The sequence below is a fragment of the Sturnus vulgaris genome, chromosome 25 (assembly GCF_052056855.1).
Source record: "Sturnus vulgaris isolate bStuVul1 chromosome 25, bStuVul1.hap1, whole genome shotgun sequence".
NCBI classification, from domain to species: Eukaryota; Metazoa; Chordata; class Aves; order Passeriformes; family Sturnidae; genus Sturnus; species Sturnus vulgaris.
Genome location: NC_142267.1, coordinates 5,325,176 through 5,352,322, shown reverse-complemented (window position 1 = coordinate 5,352,322; position 27,147 = coordinate 5,325,176). Strand labels below are relative to the sequence as shown.

Here is a 27,147-nt window from a genome sequence, read left to right as displayed (position 1 = left end):
GGAAGAGATGGCAGGAGCCTCATCCCTGCTCAGAGCAGGTGCAAGGAGGAGGAGGAGGAGGAGGAGGAAGATGTCTTGGTTTGAGGAGGGGAGGAAGGACCATGGGGATGATTCTCTCACAGCATGCACGACTACAAGCCTGTCACAGGTCTCTGAGGAGGGGAAGTTGTGCCACCTCCTCTGCATGCCAATCCCAAAGGAACTGCAGGAGGATGAGGGGAGGGCAAGCAAAATGCTTCACTTCCATGCTCAAAACCTTCTGCTATTTGACTGCAGGCAGTTAAACGTTCCAGTTATTCCACCAAAAATCTTCCTCAAAAATAACTACTCACTATGAAACACTTCTATAGAAAAATACACGTTTTCCACTGAAACGTTTTGCCTTGCTCCTAGCAGGAGGCATTTCAGGCAGTGCAGTCTGGGGTTATTGTCTACTGCCATGCATTCATAGGTCATGAATGTTACACCAGGCTTGTCCCACTGGTGGCAAGATTGGCTGGGTAAGAGTTGGATAGAAACCTTCCTTTACCATTTGGATTACTTGAGGAATTGCTTATGCACTACATCATCTGGGAATTCCAAGACCTTACCAGGGGTGTTAACACATGGGCTGTGAGGCCATGAGCACTAGAGAAAGCACAGCTTGGCTGGGAGAGCCTTCATCAGGAATTGCACCTTGTGTGGGGCTCTGGTTCCTTCTCTCCTACAGCTTAAGGAGGCAAAACACGTGCAGGGGCATCATAGAAACCATCTTGTTCTTAACACACAATTAGCTTTGTTCAGTAAATTCCTTGCTGGAGTTGCCTGGCTGTACCAAGGGGAGGCTTCCTGTGTGGTCCCTGCTCCAGCACCTTTGGCACTTCCAGCCCCATCACTGAGATCCCTAATATTTGTAATAACACCCCCATCTTTATCTACTTTACACTTCACTGGGCTGTAACTGCAATTCCCTGCCTCCAGTTCCCCATCTTCTGCATATTTTAAAAGCAATCAACTCCATCCAACACATGACTAGGAAAGAGCATTCTCCAAGAGACTTCTCAGTATTTAACTTGGTTACATTTCTCATCTTACTTGGTAACACTCTTCTGTCTGGCTCTTCTGCTAGACCTGAGGTGTCATTTCATGTTGTCCACACTTTTCCCTCTTCTTCCCCCATCATTTTAACAAGGGAACCTCCCTCTACCTGAACTTGGTGGCACTTTTTTGACTGCTTGCTTGCTGAGATTACTGTTCTGATTAATATCATTCTTCAGCAGCCTCTTGTTCCAGCCAAGCTCCATCAATAATTCAGCCAGGCCTCAATAACATTAGCTCTGGGTTAATATGACACTCATGCCAATTAACTGACTGAAAGGGCTCAAGAGATACAGGCAAGAAGTTTCTCTTAATTTTTTGAAACCCTCTTCTGAACTTCTAAAAGTTGCATTAGTTCAATGAGTAAAGCTCAGAGCAGTTTGACACAGTTCAAAAGGTGCCAAGTGACTTAAGCAACGGATGTGCTAAAGCCCATCAGGCTCTGTTCCTTGCTTGTCTCCACCTGCTCTGACTGACATTACATTTTACATTACCTGGGACAAACCTATCCCTGTTCACATGCTCCTGGCTTAATGAGATGCTGGAACATGACTGCAGCATGTCCAGACAATCATCATCTTTGTGACTCTTTGCTTATTAACAGTCTTGCTTAACTAGCCTTAGGCAAAAGGCAGCTAAAACTCTGAAAAAGGTGAGTATTTTACTTGTCCACGTAGAGACACTGCAAAAGCAGTCAGTGCTCAGTTCTACATGAGATCCCACAGTTTCCTCCTGTTGAGCATTACCCAAATGTCCAGTGTCTCTTCAACCCCCAGTATCCCTTGGCCACCACATCCTGCAGCATAACAACTCAGACACAAATCTGTGGAAAGGATGATTGATCTGTAGACACAACTGCCTTGTAGGTGCCAAACACCATCCCAGCAGCTCACAGGGCACGCAGACCTGTGGCAGTGCTCAGCACATGGGTGATTTTTAAGTCCTGAAGCTCAGAACTGCTCAGGTGGAATCAGTCCCTGCTCCCTCTCTTGCTGCATTCATTTAATGAGTGCTTGATTCAGGCACTGATCTCTGTCTTCTCATATTGAAGTGTTTGGAACTGTCTGTGGGGAAACAGTGACTTGGAATCACTCAGAAACTACATATAAATTATATATAGGGCCTTGTGGACAGAGTAAATGTGACTTGGATGGGAAACAGTTTTGTCTTCTGCTCTCCTCACTGGCCACTTGCTGAACTCACATATTTGGAGAGAGCTCAAAGAACCAGAAGGAATAATTAGCTGTGTGGAGGCCAACAACAGGTTTGAGGAAGCTCTTTCCCTCCTGGGCATTGTTGTACTCACCAAGAGTGGGTGAAAGGCTTGAACTTGTTACTAGTTGGCTGCTGCTCTAAGGCCTTCCTGGACTATAGTCCTGGTCTTGATTCTAGGGGAAAGTGCCAGAGCTAATTTTCTGTCAAGGATGAAGAGCTGAGTGAGGTTCATGTCCCACAGGAATTTAAACAGGAGGAGCTAGAACCAGCCTCCATTACTGGTCTGCTCCTTATAAAAATACAAGAGTTGAGCAATGAAAATGCCTCATTAACCCAAACTAATTGTGTGAGAAAGAAGACAGTCACCCAGACAATTAAGAGAAAAATAGGTGTTATCTTCTCAACACAAAAATACAGAGATCTAGACTCAGCTCTGCAGCTCAGCAATGCTCTGCAAACCCTTGCAACCACAAAGAAACTGTACCAATACTGGTGGTAGAAGGAGACACTGGGAAAGAAGTGCTAAGTCTCATCAGAAACAGGAGAAAGCAGGAGAGTTCTGTCCACACAAATCCTTTGCTGTGGGCACAGAGTGGCTGGACCACCTACACTGGGTGTAGGGCCACTATTATGGCAAAACTCAACCCCAACCCTTGCTAAAGTCTGCTTCTTCTGGTTCTCTCCTACCAAGCTGAAAAGCCTCTCAGAAGGAGCATTTTTGTCTTTTCCTGATGCCACCTAGTGCCCTTCCCCAGCCTGCTCAGCTGGAGCTCAGTGGTTCAGCCCTCAGAGCCCCTGCCTGAGCCAGCACCATCTCTGCAGAGGAAAAGGGAGTGCAGCTCAGTGGGGCCAGGACTGACAGGAGCTGCCTGATAGCAGCAGGGAGATGGGCAGCTGGAAAACCACTTGGAAAACTGTAACAGAGACAGCATTTGGACTGGAGAATAGCTTGGATAGCAGGTACTGAGTCTGCAGCACAGGATGACAGAAGCTGGAGGAGCTATTGGGCAGCTACATTACAACACAAAACATACAATGGGATCACTCTTCAGTGCTTAATTTTGATGATAATTTGTCATCCCTAAAGATAAGTGAGAGAGGAAGTCAGACCAACTAGAGAGTGCACCTGGAAGCACAGCAAACCTTCAGGATCTCAGTTTTCAACCCCTACTCTCTCTCCAAAGAGCACTGACCCACACTGATGTCACCTTAACCAGAGCTGAGTGTTTAATGGAGTGCAGGGGAGTGACAGTGACATAGTGGTTGTGCTGGGAGGGTGATTCCCATGGCACAGGGCTATGGAATCTTCAGAACAGAAGTAAAGAAGTGAAGGCAGATCCATCTTACAATGAAAAACATCTTATGCATCTGGGGGCAGCATTGGAAATAATGATGCCTCCTAAAGACTTGCAAATACCCAGGCCTGAGGCATCTCAGCATGACTGAGATGAGAGATTTGTCAGCACAACCGACTCCCCAGCACCAGTACTGAACATCAGGCAATGGAGCTATGGTTTGCTTTATATATATACACACATTCATACATACATATATATATATAAAGCACCTATCACCATCACCATATTGATAAACATTCTTTGGAACCTCTCTGAGGGCAGAGGTAAGAACAGGTGTCAGCCTCTTGGCACCTCAGCACTTCTGTTTCTAACCAATTTTAAAAATTAACAACTTAAAAAAAAAAAAAAACCACAAGACTGCTGCCAGCCTGCCTGGCTGGTGTTTAATACTGCTACTCCATCAGGGTTGGAGGGAGACCTATTGTGAATGGCAACAGTTTGCACTGTGACTTCTCCAGCTGTGCTGCAGGGCAGTGCAGGAGTCACAGGAGGGCAGTGGGACACAAAGGCTCAGACCTGTTACCAGTCAAAATGTGTCAGCAGCAGGGAGCTCCCATGAGGAGAGAGTGAGCTAACTGTGCACAAAGCTCTCTTTCTCTCTCTCTCTGTGCTTAAGGCTGAGTCAGGGACCCTTTGGACTCTTCCCAGACGACGAGACAGAAATATGTGTCAGTTATAAATACATCAGTCAGCTGGAGGGGTGGGGGCTGTGGTTGGGATGGGAGAATTTAGAACAGGTGCAGGGAGGAGAGAAAGGAAAAAGACATCTTACATTTCCAGCACTGGAAAGAACAGTTTTGACCTCACACAATAAGTCACTGGGCCTTTTCAATAGTCTTATCTGGCTTATGCCCCATCATCTTTAACACATCAGAGGGAATGTTGGCTGGCCAAGGGTTAAACAATCCCACACAGTGGAGAGCAAATCTGCAGTCTGCTGAGAAGAACCCAGCCACATCACTGATGATCTCAGAGTCCAACTTGAAGGAAGCAGCATCTGGGTCTCACACATCGCTCAGGGCCTGCAGAGAGCCAAAGACAAACTGTCAGGAGGGACCTGCCACAGCTCTACCAGCCCACAGCAGAAATATGAATCACCACCTCTGCAATACAGTTATGGGATTTTCCTTCATCCCTACGACACTCTAAGGAGTGTTCTTCTGGAACCTGCAGCTGCAGCTCAGTGGTGAGATGACAGAATAATGTGGAAATACAGACTATCCTTCAAGAAGCACGACTGAACTGTGCTGGAGCATCCCTTTACCCTCTGGTTTGTGTTAGAAACCACAAGCACATTTTATCTAAGACTTTTGGAGCTTTCCAGTGAGAAACACCAGTTCTGCAGGCTCTTGGACCTGGCTTTGGTAGGTGAAGTAAGAGTAATCTGTCATCAAGGCACGGGACATCAGCCCAAAGAACAGCTCCTAAATAAACTTTCCCTGACTGACTCATACTCTGCTCTGTCATATAAAATACTGCCCTGCTCTGACTTGCCCACAGAAATCTTTGGGACTGCAAGAAATCCTCAGTCCTGTCTACTCTCACTCCTACCTCATCCTCGAGGGAGCACAGCCTGGCTTACCTTCCGTGCAAACTCTGGCAGAATGAATGCTGCCCGGTGAATATCAGAGTTGTAGTATTTCAGACTCCTCTCCTCCACTTGCTGCTGTGACAGCTGCTGCACAGGCTCTCGGAAATTTGTGTTCTGCAAAAAACAAATCAGGCAGCTCTGACCATTTGGGTAAAGAGCCAAAGGCTGTGTGATGGGCACCCTGATGCACGGCAGAGAGCTGAGATGATTCACAGGAAAACAAATAACTTTCTGTTCTAGCGTGAGGTCAAAGGTTCTGTGCAGCCCCAGTACCAAGGGCTGGGGTTGATGCTCTGTAACTGTGACCAGCACTTCTGCACAGATGTCAGTGCATGAGGTCAGACTGCATGAGCCATGTGCCAGATGAAGCTGTGAGAGTGCCCGAGCATCCAAGAAGCAAGGCTTTGCTCTTCAAAGGAGAATCCATGTTTGTGTTAAGTTTGGCACCGTGCCTGCTGCCAGCATGCCAGATTAATCATGTACAGCAGAGCAATGCTGACACCCCACACCCCTCTGACAGTCACATTGAAGCAGACTGGGAAAAGAGTAAAGTTCAGTGGTCTGACAGAGTTACCAACCCACATCCTAACACTGACTCTCACTTGGAGGCCTCTGTGAGCAGATTTCCAGTCACAGGCTGGTTCTTAGCAGGTGCCCACTTTGTAACAGTCAGCATCAATAAGCCAAAGCCTTAACATGCTCTGGAAATTGGTGGTGACTCCTTCCCTTCCAAGTTTGTTGTACTAGACAAAAATTATGACCATTTCTAAAGCACCTGGTCAATTCTGCACTTCATTCAGCACTGAGCAGGCTGCATTGCAGCTCTGGAGCTCTGGGCTGGCAGAGCCAGGCCCCATCAAGAATCCTAAGGCCCCATAACTGGGAGAGTTCAGTGCCATAGCTCAAGTTCTGCAGTGGACAGCCCGAAGCAGGCTCCTAGGGAATGGAAAAGGGCACTTGAGGTGCCTGAAGCTCACCGGGTTCTTGCTGCAGAGCATGAAGCCAATCTGCCCGCTGGGATACGTGGGGATGGTGCAATAGGCGTATTCCACCACCGGGAACAGCGACTTGCAGAACTGACGCATCTCCTTAATGAGATCCAGGTGCAGCCACTGGCACTCACCTGCGGGGAGAAAGGAAGTCAAGATGCAAGGTGAGAGCTGCCACTCTTCTCTGCACAGAGCTGTGCCAGGTTAACAGTGGTTCCAAGTCTCAACCTGCACAGCTCACGTAGTTTCAAAGACAAGACAAGACCCTTATGCCAGTTTTGCTAAGCCCAGTCCAATAATAAATGAGCTGACATAGACAGATCACAACCACTGCTTTACCTGGGAGATGACATGTTTCACTCCCTGCATCACATCTCCCCAAGAAGAGTCCCCTCTGTGCCTCACACTTGGTTTGTAAAGGTCTGGCATCAGCCTCTGCCCAGGGACAGAATCCTCACCTTGGCAGCAGAGAATCCCATCTTCTCGCAGGGCTGTCTTCATCAGCTGGTAATAAGATTCTTTGAACAAACTTTCTGCAGGACCTAGGAGAAAAGTGAATAAAGAAAAGTTTTCAGCCTAAGTGAACCCCCAGCCTGCACCTAGCAGGGCAAAACAGTCAGGATTTTAGCTTTGCTAAATAGCAAGCTCAAGTCCTCCATTAAACAAAGTCTTAGCAGCTGCCTCTTGCTTCATGGAGAACTCCTGCTCCAAACTGCCTTTTAGAGATGCTTCTCTCTATGTTGACTACAGCAAGACTGAAGGTGACTCAGACTCATTGATGGGTTCCTAAAATGAGGTGCTGTGTTTACATTTAGTCCCTCTCTACCTCAGTTTCCCCCTCAGAAAAACATCAGCCTCACCACAGCTCTCTTCAGGGTAGGGGCTGCACCAACAGTGTGTGAGCCACTGTTTATCAGCAGGCACATGTGCAAAGCTGCCCTTGCCAGCATGGTGCTGTATTCCCCCGGGATTGCTGGACTCAGGGAACAACTCTGCCACAAGAAACAGTTGTTGGAGTTGAATTTTGAGAAGAGAAATGTAACAGCTGGCTTGAAGGCCTGCTAATACAATTTTATGGTTTCCATCCTTCCCTTTCCCTACTAAAAGAACCAAGCTGGCAACAATCTTTTCACTTGAAAGGATCCTGAGCAGGCTGGCATAACTACCAAGAGGTAAGCAGAATTAAAAAATGAAGGAGGTATGTGGAAAGCAGTGCCCTTTTATGTCTAGAATTCTTACCCATGGGGTCAGACGAGTCCGTGATAATCACATCAAAGGCTTCTTGATTTTGTTTCATGAACTCAAAACCATCTCCCACATGCAAGGTCAGCTTAGCACTGGAATACCCCACTGCCATCCCTGGGAGGTATTTTTTAGATACCTGGATCACATCCTGCAACACAGAGAGCACAAGTGGATCAGAGAAGCAGCTTACAAGAAGCTGCTTCTCAGCCTACTGTGCAGTTGTGACTGAACAGCACAATGAGTCATTTCCTTCCATACCTTCAGCTCAAGTCTGACTTGCCAGTGAAATGCACAAGAGCTGCCAGCATCTCCAGCCACCAAGCTCCTCTCAGCCTTTTCCTACAGCCTCAGGGCTCAGTGACACTGTTGGTCTGTCTATGCCAAACTCAACAAAAACCTGGAGCTTCAAAAGCTCCTTGAGGAACTGAGCAAATATGATTACAGGTCAGACTGCTCTGTGCTTCTTTCCTCTACAGAACATCACTTGCATAGGTGATCTCAGCTAAATCAATTTATTTTTCTTCCCGAGTAAAACCATGCCAGCAGGTTTCTGAAAGATGAGAAATATTCCCCATCTCTGCACTATAGCCATTATATCAAACCCCCTGTAAGATACAGTTTTCTCTCTAAAATTGTTAGACAGCCAGTGCCCTGGGCCCAGCAATTGCACTGAACACTACCAGCTTCTCACAGCTGAAAAAACCAAAAAATATGCTGGTGTCAGGCAGTGCTTGTTAAAACCAGGGATGTTTGCCTACTTAGCTGGCAGACAGAGCACACAAACTCATATAGCAGTATTTCCTGTTCTGAATAGAGCTTTGCTCTGAGAAAAACTTTCTGAGAAAGTAAAATATCAGGCTGAGTAAAGTAAAGTAAAATAAAACTGGCTGAGAGGAGGACTGGGAAGAGTAAAGTTCAGTGGTCTGACAGAGTTACCAGCCCACATCCTAACACTGACTCTCACTTGGAGGCCTCTGTGAGCAGATTACCAGTCACAGGCTGGTTCTTAGCAGGTGCCCACTTTGTAACAGTCAACATCAATAAGCCAAAGCCTTAACATGCTCTGGAAACTGGAAGTGACTTCTTCCCTTCCAAGTTTGTTGTACTAGACAGAAAATTATCACTATTTCTAAAGCAACTGGCCCGTCTATCACAGAAGCAAATCCCTGGTGCTTATTTCCTGATTTTGGTTGCAAGAGACTGCTCAACAAAGCAACCATCGTCCTCGGCCCGGAGCCAGGAGTGCTCTGGTCGGCAGCGAGAGAGGGAAAAGCAGCACCTCCACAAAGCCAGGGCACTCCTCCAGATCCCGTGCTTGGCTCACGTCTGCCTGGAAGGGCCTCAATCGTATGTGTGTGAAAGAAATCACATGGAAGAGGCAGCCAGCTGCCACGTAGATGACTTGTAAGGCAAAGAGGTGGCGCTGTCATTGTCACGCCAGCAGAACCAGCAGCAAACGCGGCCGGTGCTGACGAGAGCCAGCAGGTGAAAGCGCAGCTCCCGTGGATGCTGTGAAGTCGGGCTCGTTCTGCTGGGCAGCCCAGCCCGCCCCGAGGCTCCTGCTCGCAGCCGGGAGCCCAACGCACCTCATCGATCTCGCACTGCACCACGGACTCCACGGTCGGGTGTTTGACCACCTCTCGCAGCACTCCCCCGTCGCCGCCGCCGATGATCAGCACCTGGCAGAGGAGAGGGCAGACAGAACAGGGGCTGTCAGCGGGGCCGGCTCGGGGGAACTTGAGCGGTGCGGCCAAAGGAGAGCGGCGTGAGAGCCCAGCGGGCCCGCGCTGCCCGGAGAGCGGAGCTGAACCGCGGGCCCCGCGATCCTGCCGGCCCCGCTCAGCCGAGCGCGCTCCCCCGGCCTCGGCAGCCCCGCAGGGCCCGGGCCGGCTCTGCAGACCCCGGCTGGAGCGACCCCGAGCTGGGGGCCGGGAACGACTCACCTTGCGGGGGTCGGGGTGGCTGCAGAGGGGCAGGTTGGCGATCATTTCCTGGTAGGAGAACTCGTCCCGCTCCGTGCACTGGATCACCCCATCCAGGACCAGGACGTTGCCGTACGTGGTGCTGGGCAGAGCGGGGAAGCGGGGTTGGAGCCGGCCTGGGGCCGCGCTCCCCCGCCCCCTCTCCGCGCCGCCAGGCCCCAACGCGTGGCGCTGCCCGGGCCCGCCATCCACCCACCGCCCCGGGCCGCCCTCCCGCACCTGCGGAAGACGAGGATCTCCTGGTAGCGGGAGCGCTGGTGGTGCAGGAGCTCCTCCACCTGCAGCGACATGGCCTGGCCGGGCCACAGCCGGCACGTCTCGCGGAACCAGCCCTCGCGGATCAGCGCCGCCGCGCCGCGCTCCATGCCGCACCGCAGCGGAGCCGCCGCTCCCGGCAGCGGCACCACCTGCGCTGGGCTCCCGCCGCCGCCGCCGCCTGACCGCACCGGCGCGGGAGCCGCGCGCAGGGCCCCGCGCCGCCCCGCGCCGCCATTGGCCGGGCCCGCCGTGACGGCGGAGCCACGTGGGGCCGGGCCGGGCCGGGCCGGGCGGGGCCGGCGGGGGAAAGGGCGCGCCCGGCCCGCACCGCCACAGCCTCCGCTCCGGGAGAACGGGAAGGCTCGCGTGGGGGTTTAAGGGGTGGTTGTAACGAGCGTGGATTGTGTTGGAGTTGGCGAGGAGCACTGGGGAGAGCAGCTCGCAAGAAGAAAGGCTGAGGAGATTGGGCCTGTTCGGCCTTGAGAAGAGACGGGTGAGAGGGCACCTCGTTATCGTGTGTGATTATCTAAAGGGAAGAGGCCAGGAAGAGGGAACCTGGCTCTGCTCGGTGGTGCCAAGGCACAAGGCAAGAGGCAGAAACTGATGCACATGAAGTCCCAGCTGAACATTAGGAAGAACTTTGCTGTATGGAAGACCAAGGACAGGAATGGAGTGCCCAGAGAGGGTGTGGAGTTTTGTTCACTGAGCAGATTCCAGACCTATCTGGGCACAATCCTGTGCCATGTGCTCTACGATGACCCTGCTTGAGCAGGGAGGTTGATCAGATATCTTGCTGTGGTCCCTACTAACTTCACCCATCCTGTGATTCTGTGGATATCACAAAAGCAGATTCAGTTCAGTGGCCTTACAGAATGTGGTGTGTGCTGTGAGGAGCAGACTTTGGGAGAAATGCACCAAGGCTCTACTGAGAGTACTTCTCCAACCAGGTTACACAAAAAACCTCCAATAACTGCTGCACAACAATAAAACAACCTCACAGTAGGGAACTCCAGTGCTACAAGTTGACAGGCACAACCAAGTGAATAAAGCATGTATATAGTTGCTAGTCACTTCCATTAAAGACATTTTTAAAGCCTTTTGCAATCCATAAAGGAAAAATGGAAAAAGACTAAAATTAGGATCATCCTTGAAATGTCACTTTCCTTGGAATTTAAAGTAGAGGACATAAACCAGAGATTTTAGTGTCTCCAGGGCCAATGGGGCTTCTGCTAGTATTCTTCAAGTTAAAGAAATAGCAAGAACTGGAAAAGCTGACAAGGAAGGAATTAGCGGCTCCTGCAAATGCACTTGGAGACAATTGCTATTTAACTGCCTCTTTACAAAGCCATTCTCCAATATTCAGCAGATTTTATAAGCAGAAAGAGAATCTGTTCTACCATTACAAGGCTGCTTTAGTGACACTGTTCATACTAAGATACCTAAGGAGGAAAACCCCTCCTCTGTTCTTTCCACTCCCTCTTTCCCAGAAACAGGGAAAAAGACTGAAAACAAACAATTTCAAGCCTCCTCAGTCTTTATAAAAGAAAGCTCTGTTAAAATGCCATGTTCCCTACCTCCCCACAGCAATATTACCAGCTGTCAGAGGTCTATACTAGAATGGATCACTGACCCATCAAATACTGATGATACTGTTTCTACAAAGACTTAAAGATAACTCACTGTGGGTATTTAAAACTTGGACATGTTAGTTCAGCTGTGGAGATTCAGCTGCAGCACAGAACCCTCTGCCTTTCCCCACCACAACACTACCAACCCATGTTTTTCCCTTCTGCCTAATGGTCTTACTTTGAGTCTGGAACTTTTGGGGGAAATCATTGGTCTCCTATACCTCTTTTTTTATTTTTTTTTCCTTAAAATACAGTCTTTCCATTAAAATACACAAACACTGTGAGGTAAACATGCTCTTTTCTGTAATACCTTGTCTTGTAAGAGATGAGCTGTGCAGTTCAATTTGTAAGCAAGGTCTATCATGAAAGACACTCTGGCCTCATTTCCTTCTCTGAACTGCTGGGGATTGAGTCACATCGACTGCATCTCTGTTATTTCTGTGCTACCTTTAGAGATGCCAAGAGATTCCTCCCATACTCCAATGACACGCTGGTTCTGCACTTCAGGCAGCTCCAAGAAGTGGCAAGTTTAGCCTAATTGTGTTTTGATAAACTTTCAAAATTATGAACAAAGCAACACTGTGAGTATAATTAGAAAAAAAAGCAGTGTGAATATAACAAAAGTGACATAAATTAAGATGTTTTTCCTTTTGGAAAAAAAAGGATTTTAATGGTTTTAAAAACTTTCCTGTACAAAAACCGATCAATGACTGTCATTTGCTTTCCCATGGCGGCAACACTTAAAACCATTGTTTCATTCAGCAGCAACTCCCACAGGTCCTGTAACAAAGATTATCTCTTTGGCCAGTGGTGTGTGGAACCCCTGCAAAAGAGTTAAACAAACACTTTAACTCTTGCTCTAAATTCACTCAAGATTGAAAACTGACCATGTTACAATGATTCTATCAAGAAGAGACAGACAGCATCACCCTTTTCCCTCCAATGCTGCCCCAAGGTAGAGTTGCTCTTTTATGACAAAGTAACACAAAATAATCAACTGCTGTAAGCTACTTACTAAGTATCTATTCAGAACAAGAATGTTCACACTCGCAGTACTGTTACTCCTCCCAAGCTAGGCAGATGCTCTCCCCACTTCCACCCATCTCCGATCAAAGAAAGCAACTCCCACATCCTTTAACAGACTTTCACTTCAGCATTTCAAATGTTACACCCATACTTGGCTTTGATTGCATTAATCCTAAACTGCTGTTTTTTTTTTTTTTTTCTTTTTTTCCCTTTAAACTGATGTCAGGGTGCGATGCAACCTCTTCCATTAAAATGTTAAAGCTCCACAGCAGTAGAGGACAATAGCTAAGCTCTGCCCATGGCTCTGGGGCAGGGGTGTGAGAACACTCCAGCTGGATGAGAGCAGGCTAAAAACACACCTTTCAGCTTTCCCCGCCAGGTAGGACATGCTCCGGTTTCCAGACTGTTGAAGTTTGTTAGTTCCAGCAAATTTCTGCACAAACAAACAAATAAAACACCACCACAGTGAGGTTCCTCCCAGGTATATTCCATAAGATTCATGTGCTGCCAGATCTTTCCAATCTCACAGAAATCTGCTCATTGACTTCCCTGTGCTGGTCACAGACTTTCCTAAGTATTCATAAAAAGGCAGCAAAAAACATTGTGTCTGTTCACCAGCAAGACATGGTTTGATCGAAAAGAAGAAAAAAAACCAGAAACAATCTCAATTAGCAATAAGCTAAGTAAAAAATCTCTGAGCTGAGACTGTTCCTAATAACAGCACTTGGAGGAGTACATGAGCAACCTGACATGTTCTGGAACCACTGGAATGCCTGTCATTTTTGAGAATTTAATTTTCTGGTTTGCTATGGTCCCAATGTCATGCTTGTGATGTACAGAGGCACAGGTGTGAGCAGAGTATGAATAGGTGGGAAACAACAAGAGAGTCTGAGGGACTCCAAAAAGCTCCTCCTGAATGGGAAGAAATAATAATCTAAAACATGAACTTCTGAATGGAAGCTGCATCTCAGCAGCTGTTAGGGAACATTCTGCAGATGCAGAAAATACCATGTGCCCTCCCAGAGAGCCCCTGGCTGGGTACATACAGTCACCCACATTTCTGTTCCTCCTTTCATGACAGGACCATACCTTGCCTGTGTGAGCTTGCTTGGCAGGATCAAATTGTGGTGACTGTTTTGATTTGCTGCTTCCTAACAGAGAGAGGAGAGAAGCTGTTACTAAAATTTTTTATGAAGAACAATGCATTCCACAGTGTTCCTCTGATGATACGGAGGTTTCACTACAGTCTCCCACACAGTAAAATCCAGAAAAATCTTTTAAGGGCAGGACATGTTTTTGAATAACTGCTTTTTTACAAAGGAGTCAAATCTCCTTTGCCTCTTAGTTCCTGGCTCCAATTAAACAGATAAAGAGAAAAGAAACAAAATCCAAATCCACAACCCACTTGCCCAATTGTTTCAGAAAAGGGATACTAAAGTGTACATTCCTGAAATCAATTTCTTGAAGTATTTCCCCACTATAAGGTAAGCACATTGTAACAGTCTGTCCTGCATTTGCACCCACACTAACACAGCCTTCTCAAGGCTCAGCTGGTAACATTTTCCACAGGACTCCAGCAAGGCCTCAGATCTTACCTGCAAACACTTTGAAGTTGGAATTGCTGTAATCAAAGGGGGTGAACTGCCTCGGTGCTTCCAGCTCCTCTGGTTGCTGGGGGGTTTTTTGCCGTTTCTTTTCTTGTGTTGGCAACTCTGGTCCTGTTTCTGCTCCCATTTCATTTGTGTCTCTCTCCCTCTTCCTATTAGCTTGTTCTTGCTATGAAAGCAACCCACAGAACAGAAAAAAGGGTAAGTTGAAGAAAGGAGAATGAAACATCTGACTGGGCAAATTAAGTGCCCAATGGAGCCAGGCTCCAGTGACTGCTCTTGCCTTTGGCAATAACAGCATGGGGAGAAAGCTCTGTGTTCTTCCTGGGGCCTAAACTGCTATTTCTTTCTTCTCCTCACAGTAGGGACTTTTATGAAAAGCCAAATTGTCATTTCACAGGATATGGGAAGCTGAGATGTGCTGTGGCCCCACTGGCATATTTGGGGGAACCTATGCAGAACAACTGAGGAACCTTAAAGGAAGTGAAGAGCAGAGGTGCATCAGTGGAAAACATTCCCTCCTGAACACTTGGAGGGATGTGACAATGTGCACAACACAATCAGCAGGAGCCTGTTGTTACACCCAGGGCAGCACCACAGAAAGATTATTATCAAAACACTGTCATTCAGGTATTTCAGTTACAGGGCTCAGAGTTTCATTCTGAACTATGTTATAACAGTGAACATGAGCAATGGCTGGAAGGAGGAATTCTGTGACATACCATGGCTTGCTGACGAACAGACACAACTTCTTGTGCTGCCTTTTTCTGCACCTTCTGTGTCTGGACATGGGCAGCTATGGAGACAAACAAGCATTACTGTAAAAAGCAGAAGTTAGCCAGGGGCTTAGTATCAAGTCTCAAACTAAACAGAGTACAAATGTTAACAAATAATGTCATTCATCAGGAAATCCATCATCTACAAGAAGCAACCTGCATGCCTTGGGAAAAGCATGCTGGCAGACAAACCAGGGAAAGGAAGAATGGCTGTACCTGACTGCTGGGCTGCTTTCTTATTGGTTTCGTTCAAGGACTTCTTCTGTACTGGTGCCTGACTCATCAACTTCCATCGATTGCTGATCTGCAATGAAAAAACATTACCTGGAAACATTTTCTTTAAAGTGTTATGGCAAGAAGTTGTTTATAAACTTGCTAACACATGCTGGTCTTCATTAAGAGTACAAAAGATCAAATTCAAATTAAAAGAGATTAAGATCTGCAGCACCATGTAAAGTAAAACCAAATGCTTTAGAAGTTCAAAGCTATAAACAAGCCTTGAAAACAAATGCAGATACATTCAGTGGAGTTTTCAGGTTTGACAGACAGGGACTATACAGAAGAATGTCTCTAATCCCTGGTTCTTCAAAGGATACAGATGTCACAAAAATGTGGTAAGTTTCTCAAGAAGTATCCAAGGAGGAAAAAAAAAATTCTATTTCCAGGGCTCCTTATGGAAAATAAACTAGTTATTTGTTTCTTTTGTAGTACTTGGCAGGAAGTTTTAGCACCAGTCTTACTTCATAAATTTTTGATGATGGGTCAAACTTCGCAGATTGAGAGACATAGGCAGAATTCTCCTCTGGAGGTAGATACTGTAGAGAGGAAAAAAAAATGCTTTAAACAGCATGTGACATTTAGCTCATTGCTAAAATGCTACTTGTTGTAAATCAGTGAGTTCATTTGAAGAAATATTCTACAGATATAGAACAACTCGTGGAAAAAAGAAGGCACCACAGCTACTGCCAAGAGAAATATTAAAGACAAAAACAACTAAAAATCCCTCCCCACAACACCAAAACACCCCCAACAGACCAAGTGTCAGCTGCACACTAGAAAAGATTTTGGTATTATTTTCTAGTAATTTACCACTCCATATCTATAACAACATTCTATTGTTTTACAAGAGTAGAATCAGCTCACCAATCCTACCCAAAAAGGACAGATGAAATACCTGAAAAACCTAAAACTAGTTTTAAATACATGGTGAATGGTCTGTTTACTATGTAGAAACATTTCTATCCAAGAGGTATTTAAATGTGTTTTGAAACCAAGTCCACACATGTGTTTTGCAAGGACAATCCCTTCATTCCAGTCAGGCAGCAGCTGATGCTCTATCAAGCCCTTCTGATATGCCTGGAAAACTAGCTCAGGGCATCCCCTGCACTGGGTGATTTGTGTCCCACCATTGGGAGATTTTACCATTTTAAATGGATTTTCAAAGGACTCCATTATTAGCTGAGCTTTTCGCTGTGCAGTGGTTAAAGTCCTCTTATGTCCTTCGTTTTCATCACATTCCTTAAAAGAAAGGGAAAAAAGGAAGAAATATTAACAGGAATATTCTTTTGGTTTGGCTCCTGCCATTTCATGCCATGCTGCTTCTCACTCTGAAATCTCACTGACAGAAGTGACCCTCCAGAGACATGGAATTAACCTTGCTGGCCTCCTATCCCAGTTATCTTTGTTAGGCCATATGCCTGTCAAACTCAGCACCATTGCCATGCATTCCCACCTTATTTCTTTCAACACTTCCACACGGTTTTATCAGATTATTAAGTCTGTTGTCTAATATTTCAATACTGACACTGTCACAAACACACTGCTTACACTGAATATGCTGACAGTGGTAGTAGCAACAAGACAGGCTGACTCAGGCTGACCATCTTGAATACCCATTGTCTTCTCACCGTCTGAAAAGAGACAAACATCTTCCAAAACTGGTGCAGGGTCTGCATGAAAAGGAGACAAAATTTTTATTAGAGTCTTGTGTATTTTACTGCTCTTTTGTGTCATGAGGTTTCCCTGAAACTTTTTTCAGGACTGTTTATTTTCCTCATGCCAAAGCTTCATCACTGCATTATTAGCACAGCTTTTAGGTTAACTTTAAATTACCCAAGGCAGAGTTATTCTGAAAATCATCCATAGGAATCCGTGAACTGTCATGTGGTCCAAAGAGGGCATTCTCCAGCTTCTGCAGAGAGATTCAAATTATGAACACCATTAATACACTATGAATCTATTATACTGCAGAGACACTTTAATGAAAATTCCAAAAAAAGGGATAAAATTCAGAGATGGAATATTCTTAGTGTAGCTCATGTGCCAGAGCACATTGCATCTGGCATCAAAAGGCTACCTGTGCAAACACCCACGAGCTTGTAAGATGTTGTACTTCATATACAGGATGAGAGAGAACAAGTCAGCCTTAGAAATCATCTGAAACCTCTCTTCTTACAGCTCAGTCAATATATTCCAACATACATAGAACTGTCCAGCAGCCAGAGTGTTTGCTGATGAAACCTTAAGTGCTGCCTTATGGTGGTTTGTAAAATATCAGTTTACAGCTGGTAATATTATGAGTCTGGCACAGAAAAGTACCATTAAGCTAAAGGAGAGTGACTTGTAAAATGGATGAGAGAAGCAATTTACTAGCAGGTAGAATTTTGATACATATTTTTCCAAGTTCAAGGCTTGAGGCACTGGGTAAAAATATGCAAACAATACCTCAGGGATGGGTGGAGGTGCTCTCTTTTTGGCTGCCACAGTAATCTCCGACTAGAATGGGAGAGAAAGGTAAGTCACTTAAAAGCCCTGTTTCTTCTAGGCTGCCCACCTTATCAATGTTTTCAACACATTTATTACAAGCTAGCAGATTAATAGAATGACTTTCTTCTTCTCCTGCAGTGTCTGCACTTGGCTGTACATTTAAACACCTCACACAGAAAGGCCACGTTCTTGCTCACAAATAATTTTTTTCATTACAGGATGAAAGCTGTACTAACATCAATACGCTGATGATTTATTTCAAAAAATGAACTTCTTACACCTGGGTTGTTTTTTTGCCTTACCACAGCTGTAAAACATTTATGAGTCATTTACATGGCCAGCAAATTCCACAAGCTGCAGTTCTTCCTCACCCAAGCAAATGTGATGTACAGTATAAGACAAACTGCATTCTGTTCAAGCACTGTCTGTTCATTTACTGCTCCAGTTTTCCAGGAACTACACTTGTGTAAGCCACTACACAGCAGACAGGCAAGAACTTGCAACAAATCTTTCTGCTGTACTCCAGAACACTACATTCAGTGTTCAAAAAGCAAACTTCAGCATACACATCACCACAGGGCCTGGCTTAGGGAATGCCAGTGATCAGTCTCCTGTGTGGTACAAGCTACTCCTACCTTGACAAGAGGCATCTCCCGGGCCTGCTGAACGAGCAGATGCAATTCATTAATCTGCTGGCGAACAAGTGGTGGGACAGGGTTACAGCAAGCAATGATACCCTGGGATTCTCTGAAGAGAGAGGAGGAAAATTCAGTGTGCTGTATTTATGGCTGGTATGTCGGGCATTTGCATTCAAAGGATGTGCAATTGGATATAACCACTATCCTGACTATGACAGAGCAAGATAAATCAGATTAATCTCTGTGAATAAATTCTGCACCAGGTTTGTGCAGATGAGGAGAAGCCATCAAGTCAGCTCTCCTCTCACTGAACTTTTCTGTGGTCTGTCTGTCCTCATCATCATTTCATTCAGTATTCACCTAAGAAAGCTGAGCCCAGCAGTAGACCTGCCTTTAAAGATATATTTTTATTATTCTCAAGTATGGTTGTTAGGTGATGAGTGCCAAATGTTTGAGGAAACTATTGTATAAATTTTAAGGGATCTGTCTGTCTCTTGCCTTCCCCACTCTTTTAGGAAGTGCAGTAAAAACCCAAGTAAGTTTTAGGGGCACTCACCCCTCTCTTGCTCTGTAAAAGTGAAGGAATCTCAGAGGGAATGTATGACACAGAGCAATGCAAAGGAATGTGGTTTATCAGTGCAATACAATGCAAGTGATGTATCCCAGAAGTCCGGAGCCTTCTGAAGGAGTACTCTATTTATGTCTCTTCCAAACTGAACAACTATAGAGAAGAGCAGTACTGACAGCTGGAAAGGATGGACCAACTGCAGAAGTAATTACACACTTGGAAGTAACTTGCTGGATATTAAGATCAAGTCAAACTCCTTCAGTGTGAACAAAACTTACTTGGGCAGCTCCTCTGCGATCTTCAACAGCATATGATTTGGTAGCACATATCTGCAACACAAAGAGGTGGTATGAATGTAATGGAATGTTAAAAACAATTTAAAACACCTTCAAAAATACTCAACTCTGCCCCCATTACAAGGTCTGAGATGATTAAATCAGTTAAAAACAAAAGAAACATAACAGAACTTCTGTGTAACAAGCAGCCTGATGCAGCACAGTAATTTCTACAGGTAACAAAGTAGTCTCATCTCAGGGGTAGAAGGGGCATAATCCAAGAGATTTACCAGAGTATTAAACCAGTGTCCATAACAAAAGACTTCCTACCCTGTGCTCTCATCCTCTTGCCGTGCTATCTTGTCTCTCCATGCAAACAGCAGCCTAAATGCTGCCAGCTGCTGGGTATCAAGGTGTTTTTTCTGCTTCCTGTAGAGATCAAGGTAGGATTCATCTGTAAAGAGGGGCTTGATGTATTTCTGGACAGGAAAAAAAGCATTCATGAGCTTTCTGTTTTGCCTCTCTCAGACATAGAATCTCACATGGACATTGGGGAACTGCATACACTCTGGTACAATGTGTCTTTGAGCTTTTTATTCTAAACTATTGGTGGGAGCCTATTCCTAATAAACACACATCTCATCCATTGCTAGGGGAAATCCAGCCTCATCAAATCCAGGAGCAGCTTTACTACATCACACAAAGTCTACTTTCATAGACAGTGTTTTCCACAGGCACAATATAGTTGTCTCAGAATGCAACCGCAGTGAGGCTTTGAACTTCCAGGAACATCCAGCAGAACCAGAAATGTAACATCTCTCTTAGAAAAGACACACCTGAATGCATTGTGAGGCCAAGGAATACCAGCATTCAGAAAAGAGCAGGAAGGCATCTGAGTCCAAGGACCTAAGCTAGTGAAAGTGACTGCACATGACTGAGTCAGTTTATACAGATGTTTTCAGACATAAAAAGGAAAAAGATGTAGAATAGGTAAAGGACCTTCTCTCCTAATGCCATACTCCGACCCAGGTAATCAAACCAGGTGAAGCTTTACCTTCAGGCAGATGTCCCTGCTGCGCTGCCACACAACCTGCAGCTGGGTGGGCTGCTCCTTCCCTCTCTCCCACAGCAACTCTCTCATTTTGTCATAGATGTAGAGCAAGTAGTGAGTGTCATCACGGGCATACCGGATCATTTCTTCTGGCAAAGGGCTAGAAACAGAGCCACAATTACACTAACATGTTTCAGTTGTCCCACCAAACTGTCACTTTTCTCTTAAAAGGCATATTAGGGCAAAATGCATATGAGACATGCCAGGAACTAACATGGAAATTCTGTTTTCTTACTGAAGGATTGGTTGGGCAACATCAGTAAAATGCTGTGCACTCTCCAATTCAGATTCTTGTTTGTGTGCTGGAGAGCAGGACTGCTGTGTAGCTAAGTCACATGGCAGAACTGCTTGCTTATGGTATTTGTCATAGCTCTCTTCTTCAGCAGAGCCTTTAAAAGTAGACTTGAGATCTCTGAGCCAAGATCACTGCTCCAACACCATCTGCTCTACCTTGCACAGGTGATTAAATGTTTTTGTGGGGGCACTAGAGGAGCAAATACTGTCTCCATAACACTGCAGTGATTAAGAACTGTTCCTAAGAAGTGGATTTCCAGATTTTCATTGCTTCACCTTTGCAGATCTTTCCAAAAAGAACTAATTTTCTAAAAAATATGGGAAAATGTAACATTTAAAAACTTTGGGCACAACCAAGTAAACGCTGTGCTCATTCACTTTCAGACTAACCTATACCTATGGGTCCTGCAAGTAGAATGTTAGCAATGCCAACAAAGAGAAGTGCTGCTCACAGCTCCAGCCCATTTAGGGGTCAGTTTTTACCGTATCCTCCAGTCAGCCAGCTGGTACTTCTTGTCAGCATCGACATTGCAATACAGCTTCAGCAAGTGGTCCAAAGAATGTCTGCCAAGATTGAGGAGACGAGCAGCTTGGTGAGTATCAAACACATTCACCAAGTACAGACCAAAGTCTCTTTGCAGCCATTCCACATCTGAATCAGCACCATGAAGGACCTTGAAAAGTGTAAAAATTTGGGAATGATATGAAGAACATTTCTACTCCAGGCTTATTGCTGTGCTTTCATATTCATGTCTAGAACCAGATTTCTCTGTTTTTTACTGTTAAGTATAGAACTATTAAATAAGTGCATCTGGCAAGCAATTCACCCTTAACATCAAGGAAACAGGCTCCTGAACAAATTACAGTGAAACCAGAATCAAATGACCAAGACAGAGCACATAGCGAGATTTTAACTATAAGAAAGCTTAAACCAAAACAACAATAATAACTTTTAAAAATCTGGATAATTTGGCAGCTGACCTTCACAATTGCAGGGTCTGTGAAGGTCTCATTAAGGATGTTCATGTCACTGCGCAGTTCCAGTGTATCAATAATGAAATCTTCTGTTCGGGTGGAAATCTGCATCAGACATGTCAGGCCAAGGAAGCTCCTGTAGGAGTGATGCTGAAAACAGGGGAGAGAGATGTAAACTAGGAATCATTACAGAAACAATGCTATAAAACAAACAGCATTTCAAATGAGGGAAGAAAGAGCAACAAGGACTTCTTTGAGAAAAAAAGACAACAAGAGCAAACTTTCTCACTGCAGTCACTAAGATGACATAAAAAAATATAGGATTAATTGAAAGAAGAGCAAATTCATTAAGAAATGCACAGCCTGCCCTGCCATTGGAAAACTTTTAACACTGACAAAGTTTAATTCAACATTATAGATAATATCTGACAGATCAGGGGTCAGGAACTGTCTTTTCATGTTGGGGAGTATAAAAACCAGGAGAAAACCACCCCACCCCCCTCCCTGAAGAATATAATAGTCTCCTAGCTCCTAAAAGTACATGTGTAACTTTTAAATAGAAAAGACAATTGGATTACCTCTAAGTCCAAGGCAAATTCTTTACAAGTCATAAGCTTTTCATTTAGTTCTGCCAACTCATCCAGTGTGGTGATAAAATGACAGGGTGTTTCCTCAATGGGCCTGTACATCTGCCAGAGCAAATGAATTAGACATGGATGTTCACTGTCAACTCCCAATCCCAACCTCCACCCTCAAACCTGAAATTTGTCAAGTATGGCTGCAAATGTACTGCATCTGCAGTTTAAAATTAAAGTGGGCACCAACCTGGAGGTCAGGTTTCTTGAGAACTCCATCTGGTGGAGAAAAATGCTCCAGTTCATACTGGTAAGGGTGAGCAAACCTGTGGAAAATTAGGAAGATACAAGCACAGACTAAATTCCAGCCCCATTTATGAGGACAGAGCACAGAGGATTTGAGAGCTATGATAGTTCCCCTATTCTGTCTCTTTTTAAGCAGAGGTTTAATGTAACTGCAGAGGTCTAAAGCAGATCACATACAACGTAGTGTGGACACAAACACATGCAGAACTGTTATACATGATGAGCACCAGCACAATCCGACCACACAGCTTCACCCAGGGGACTCCAAGCACCTTGCTGTCAGGTTAGTTTCTTACATGTCTTGCTCAGTTTTCTGTGTCCTCTGCTGATGTATGAAGTCTGCCAAAGCAGCTGGTACATCCAAGTCTTCAGGGCGCTCCTTTCTCTGCCGTCCACTTTTTGTGAGGGCTGAACAACCAATATGGAATAACTGGACTGGGTCCCCCACAGAACATGTTCTCAGCCTACTATCATCTCCCCCTCCACCCACCACAAGAGTTTATCAAGTATCAAAAATCTTAACAATTTAGTGCTGCTGCTTTTGCTGTTATTTTGTACCTGAAATAATAACTCAGTTACTTGGCTGTTTTTAGGCAAGACACAAAGTGGCTTTGCTCAAAAGCTTGGATGGAAATTGAAAAATCTTCAGAAAAACTTTTCAATCATTCCTGGTTACTGAAAGTACAACTGCATCAGTGCAGAATATGGATGAACTGGCAGCAGCAGAATGTGTTACCAAGACAGGATGTTACCAGCAGCTTTGATAAAGCACCAAAACCAAAGGTAGGTCTCCCCACACACCAACTGCAGCTCACTCATCTGAAAGAATATCTGTAAAGCCAACTAGACTAGTCGAGACTTCTCATGCAAAAGTGATTCTCATGTATGTTCAAGGTGGCAAAAAGCAGCAGCAGATTATCTGTTTGGAACAGATTATTTGCTGTATATCAGCAAGAAGATGCTGTTTGCTGACCTACCCTGACATCACATATATGGAAACAACAGTGTCACCAAGATCACTACATCAGCATCTCCTGCTATTTGTTTTTATAGTCAGTGACTTCTCTAGATTGTGAGGACAGGTTTGTGTCAAATACTTGCAACAAATTACCCCCCAAAAAATAAACCTCTTACCTTCAGGCAAAGGCTTCAAAGCATTTGGTTTGATAAAAAGTTTAGGTACAAAGGGAGTGTTGGAATTGTCAATCTTTTCACGAAACTTAAGCTGTGGTCGAGAAATATTCTTGGCATGAAGCAGCCGGAATGTTTCAGACTGAGCTCTCTTGTGGAATTCTCCTGCCTATTTAAAAAAAAACAGAGGTAAAACCAACATGACTTATCAGACATTCAGAGTTTCTTTCACTCAGTCTGATCCAACATTCAGAGGAAGAGTTATACTCCACACTTAATATAGAGTAACTTTTTTTCAGTGAGGAATGAAAGTGTTGGGACTCAAGATACTGAATTCATACGCACAGGAAGGGCTATTGAGTACATGAAACTGAAATGTCAATTGAAAGCACAAAGATTTCAGAATCAAGTTTGAATGAATAGGAAAAAGAAAAAAAGAAAGAGGTACTCAGAGTGTGTGAAAAAACATGAGAGAACATATAACTACTCCACTGAAGAATGGGTAGGGCAATGGCTGGGAGAACAGCTGAGCTAACACAGCCAAATTGAGCATGGGGGCCTCACCTTACGGTTCCAGCTGGAAACGATCATCTGTGGGGGCTGTAACCCAGCTGGCAGGACTGGCTGCTGGTTTCTGTTCACTCCTGATGCTTCATCCAATAAAATACCCTAAAAGCCAGAAAAACAATGTGAAACACCTGTTAAATCACCACACTCAGACACTCTAGTCAGACTAAATAAGGAAAGTCATGTAGATAGGTACCTCCACAGCCATATCCCCCAAATTCTGTGCAATACAAGACAGACAAACATGGGAGGAGTATGTTGAGCATCAGGAGTGGGAAGAATTTCTTCAGAGAAGCAACTCTAAAATGTACAGACACCTTCTCAGGCTGTGAGGATTTTATGTCAAACTGTTTAGTTTCCTCACACATCCCATATGACCTTCCCTCCCTTTGGCCCACCTACTTTAGCTGCTGGGATCTCTGGCCTAGCATTTGGAAGGGTGTTTAAAATAAAAGGGGAATACATCAGATTAAGGAAATTGTGACTAACTGTGAAAGCACTGCCACTAAAGTTCTTGCAACAAAAAAGAAAACTTGTGGCAACCAAACACTTTATAAGAACCAAATCCAGAAATAATTTGCTTACCACTCTTTCTAGAATGACATCATTGGAGTCAACCAGCATATCAAATTTATCTTCCAGCCCTGTCACTTTGCTGGAATCTTTCGTGAGGCTCCTGCAGCCATGGTACTGCATCACCTGGCTCATGCTAGCAAGAGAACAGCACAGCTGTCAGCAATCTGAAAGCAGGCAATCTAAACACTAAAACATCCGATTCTCTTTGACTTTCTACACTTCAAAGTCTGAAAATAAATCAAATTATAGCTATCACCACATGAGCAGTAAATAGAAAAAGCACCTTTACAGTATTAAGTGGTAGAATTAGCTTCTCACAAACATGACTTTTAAAATGGACAGCCTAATGTGTTCAGTATGAGGTGCTTCTTCGTGGCAATAATGAAAGACCCTCTTTAAGCTTATCACTTCAGCTGCCAAGTGCTAGAGAAGCAGCTAAAATTAGATGTGTGAAATAAACCACCCTTTTACCTATAGCAAGTTTGGAGCTGCCAAAGAAGGGGGGCTACCTTCTGGTTTGGATTGAGAGCAAGAGCCCAGAGATGCAAAAGGAGCCTTACCAGCGGAGCAGGCGGTCCCCCTGTGTTTTGCAGTATGCACGGAAGCCAGGGAAGCTGCAGTAGAAATCATACTCATCACCAGGCTGGGGGAGCCCATTTGATGCCTTTGTTGCAGCCACCACTGTGCTGAGAGCGTACTGTGCAAGAACACCGTTATCAGCATTTTGTCAGTATTTTGTTTCTGTTTACTCAGGATACTCTTTAATAGAAATGTACTTTGCCTGGATGGAACTGCATGGTTCTAATGTGTGGTATTGTGGGGCTTTTCACCAGGAGTAACTTCACATAGTTAATTCAGATAGCTTTAAATGACCAAAGTCTAAAAACTAGTGATCAGGCACTGACCAGGCTCCCCAGGGTATGGTCACAGCCCCAAGGCTGCCAGAACTCCAAGAGCATTAGGACAACGCTCTCAGGCACCAGGTGGGATTGTAAAAGGGTGTCTGTGCAGGGCCAGGAGCTGGACCCGATGATCCCTGTGGGAGCCTTTCAACTCAGAATATTCTACAGTTCTAAATCAGCAGGAACGCACGTAATTACTTTATTACTTTAACAAAACACTCCAAATCCCTGCAACGCTTCCTATTTGGGATCTGGCAGCCATTCCCTCTCTGGAAGCAGCATCGTACACAGGTAAAACACATGGGGGCTGACACTGCGATTTATAACGCCAGGGGCAGTTCCCATCGCGACAGGCCCTCACGAGGGTCCCGATTCCTCGGCGTTTCCAGGAATCCCCGGTGCCTGACAGGGCCAGAGCCCGACCCAGGCCGGTAACAGGCCCCGATACACCTCTCTGGCTTCTGCACCCTCCAGCCCGGCCCACACCCTCCCTCTGGCACTGGGGACACCCTACGGGTGCCGCCCGCTCAGGCTGGGATCCCCACGCGGCCCCCGCGGGATAGAACTACAGCTCCCGGCATGGCCCGAGCGCACACGGCACGCCGGGAGCGGCAGTGCCTCCCCCGCTCCCCCCGCCCCTCTGAGACCTCACCTTGACAAAGGCGTCGGGGCTGTCGAAGCCGGGCAGGGCCGACATCGTGCTGGTTCCTTCAGTGTCCGCGGGCATGCTGGAGCAGCCCGCCCGCCCCGCCGGGCTCCCCTCACGGGCGGCAGCCGCCATGTTGGTGCGCGGCACTGTCGCGAGAATTGGACACGGCTGCGAGAACGCAGCGCTGGCGGCGGGAGGGGGCCGAGAACAGCGGGGAGCGCCCCCAGCGGCAGCACGGGGCATGACAAGCCCTGTGTGGGACGGGAGGCCCTGAGGGGAGCCAGGCTGGGGTTATGTGCGGCAGACTCAGCCTTTTCCCCACAAACACCCACCCAGCTGAGCTCCTGTGGGCACATTCAGCCTTTTCCTCACAAACACCCACCCAGCTGAACTTCTGTGGGCACATTCAGCCTTTTCCCCACAAACACCCACCCAGCTGAGCTCCTGTGGGCAGATTCAGCCTTTTCCCCACAAACACCCACCCAGCTGAACTTCTGTGGGCACATTCAGCCTTTTCCCCACAAACACCCACCCAGCTGAACTTCTGTGGGCACATTCAGCCTTTTCCCCACAAACACCCACCCGGCTGAGCTTCTGTGGGCAGATTCAGCCTTTTCCCCACAAACACCCACCCGGCTGAGCTTCTGTGGGCAGATTCAGCCTTTTCCCCACAAACACGCACCAGTGGGAGCCATAGAAGCACAGCAGGTCCTGAGTGGGAAAGGACCTAGAGGGATCATCGAGCTCTTGGCGCTGCACAGGACATCCCAACAATCCCACCCTGTCCAAATTCTCCTGGAGTTCTGGCAGCCTCGGGGCTGTGCCCATTCCCTGGGGAGCCTGGGCAGAGCCCAGCACCCTCTGGGGGAAGAACCTTCTCCTGCTACCCAACCTAAAACTCCCCTGACACAGCCCCAGCCATTCCCTGGGGTCCTGTCTCTGGTCACCACAGAGCAAAGATCAATGCCTGCCCGTCCTCTCCCCCTCAGGAGTTGTAGACTGTCATCAGTTTCCCCTCAGTCTCTTCCAGGCTGAATAGATCAAGTGCCCTCAGTGGCTCCT

General features: G+C 46.0%; 2 protein-coding genes across 2 annotated transcripts; both read right to left on the bottom strand.

Annotated features, from left to right (window-relative positions):
• Nucleotides 1-3,496: 3,496 nt before the first annotated feature.
• SRM (spermidine synthase) lies at nt 3,497-9,936 on the bottom strand. Its single transcript, XM_014881710.2, has 8 exons — nt 9,677-9,936; nt 9,419-9,539; nt 9,062-9,154; nt 7,470-7,623; nt 6,689-6,772; nt 6,219-6,364; nt 5,233-5,355; nt 3,497-4,672 (listed from the first exon to the last, which is right to left on the bottom strand). The coding sequence occupies exons 1-8, from the start codon at nt 9,820-9,822 to the stop codon at nt 4,655-4,657; spliced, it is 885 nt and encodes a 294-aa protein (XP_014737196.1). The 5' UTR covers nt 9,823-9,936; the 3' UTR covers nt 3,497-4,654.
• A 2,040-nt stretch (nt 9,937-11,976) lies between these two features.
• On the bottom strand, nt 11,977-26,239 carry EXOSC10 (exosome component 10). Its single transcript, XM_014881705.2, has 25 exons — nt 26,089-26,239; nt 25,095-25,231; nt 24,544-24,667; nt 23,956-24,060; nt 23,395-23,560; nt 22,557-22,668; nt 22,205-22,280; nt 21,958-22,068; nt 21,386-21,529; nt 20,888-21,078; nt 20,054-20,210; nt 19,330-19,478; nt 19,003-19,053; nt 18,154-18,265; nt 17,477-17,527; nt 16,865-16,943; nt 16,580-16,701; nt 16,175-16,270; nt 15,493-15,567; nt 14,969-15,056; nt 14,699-14,772; nt 13,965-14,145; nt 13,459-13,520; nt 12,729-12,802; nt 11,977-12,166 (listed from the first exon to the last, which is right to left on the bottom strand). The coding sequence occupies exons 1-25, from the start codon at nt 26,215-26,217 to the stop codon at nt 12,136-12,138; spliced, it is 2,697 nt and encodes an 898-aa protein (XP_014737191.2). The 5' UTR covers nt 26,218-26,239; the 3' UTR covers nt 11,977-12,135.
• Nucleotides 26,240-27,147: the final 908 nt, after the last annotated feature.

Coding starts and splice junctions, on each gene's coding strand:
- EXOSC10 (XM_014881705.2), bottom strand. CDS start 26,217: ATGGCGGCTGCCGCCCGTGAGGGGAGCCCGGCGGGGCGGGCGGGCTGC. Junction 22,669..23,394: donor TTTGAAGCCTTTGCCTGAAG/GTAAGAGGTTTA, acceptor TTGGTTGTTCAG/CCCTCACAAAAAGTGGACGG. Junction 19,479..20,053: donor GCAGGGACATCTGCCTGAAG/GTAAAGCTTCAC, acceptor TTTCCTGTCCAG/AAATACATCAAGCCCCTCTT.
- SRM (XM_014881710.2), bottom strand. CDS start 9,822: ATGGAGCGCGGCGCGGCGGCGCTGATCCGCGAGGGCTGGTTCCGCGAG. Junction 7,624..9,061: donor TGCAGTGCGAGATCGATGAG/GTGCGTTGGGCT, acceptor TCTGTGTTGCAG/GATGTGATCCAGGTATCTAA. Junction 5,356..6,218: donor TGCTCTGCAGCAAGAACCCG/GTGAGCTTCAGG, acceptor TGTTTTTTGCAG/AACACAAATTTCCGAGAGCC.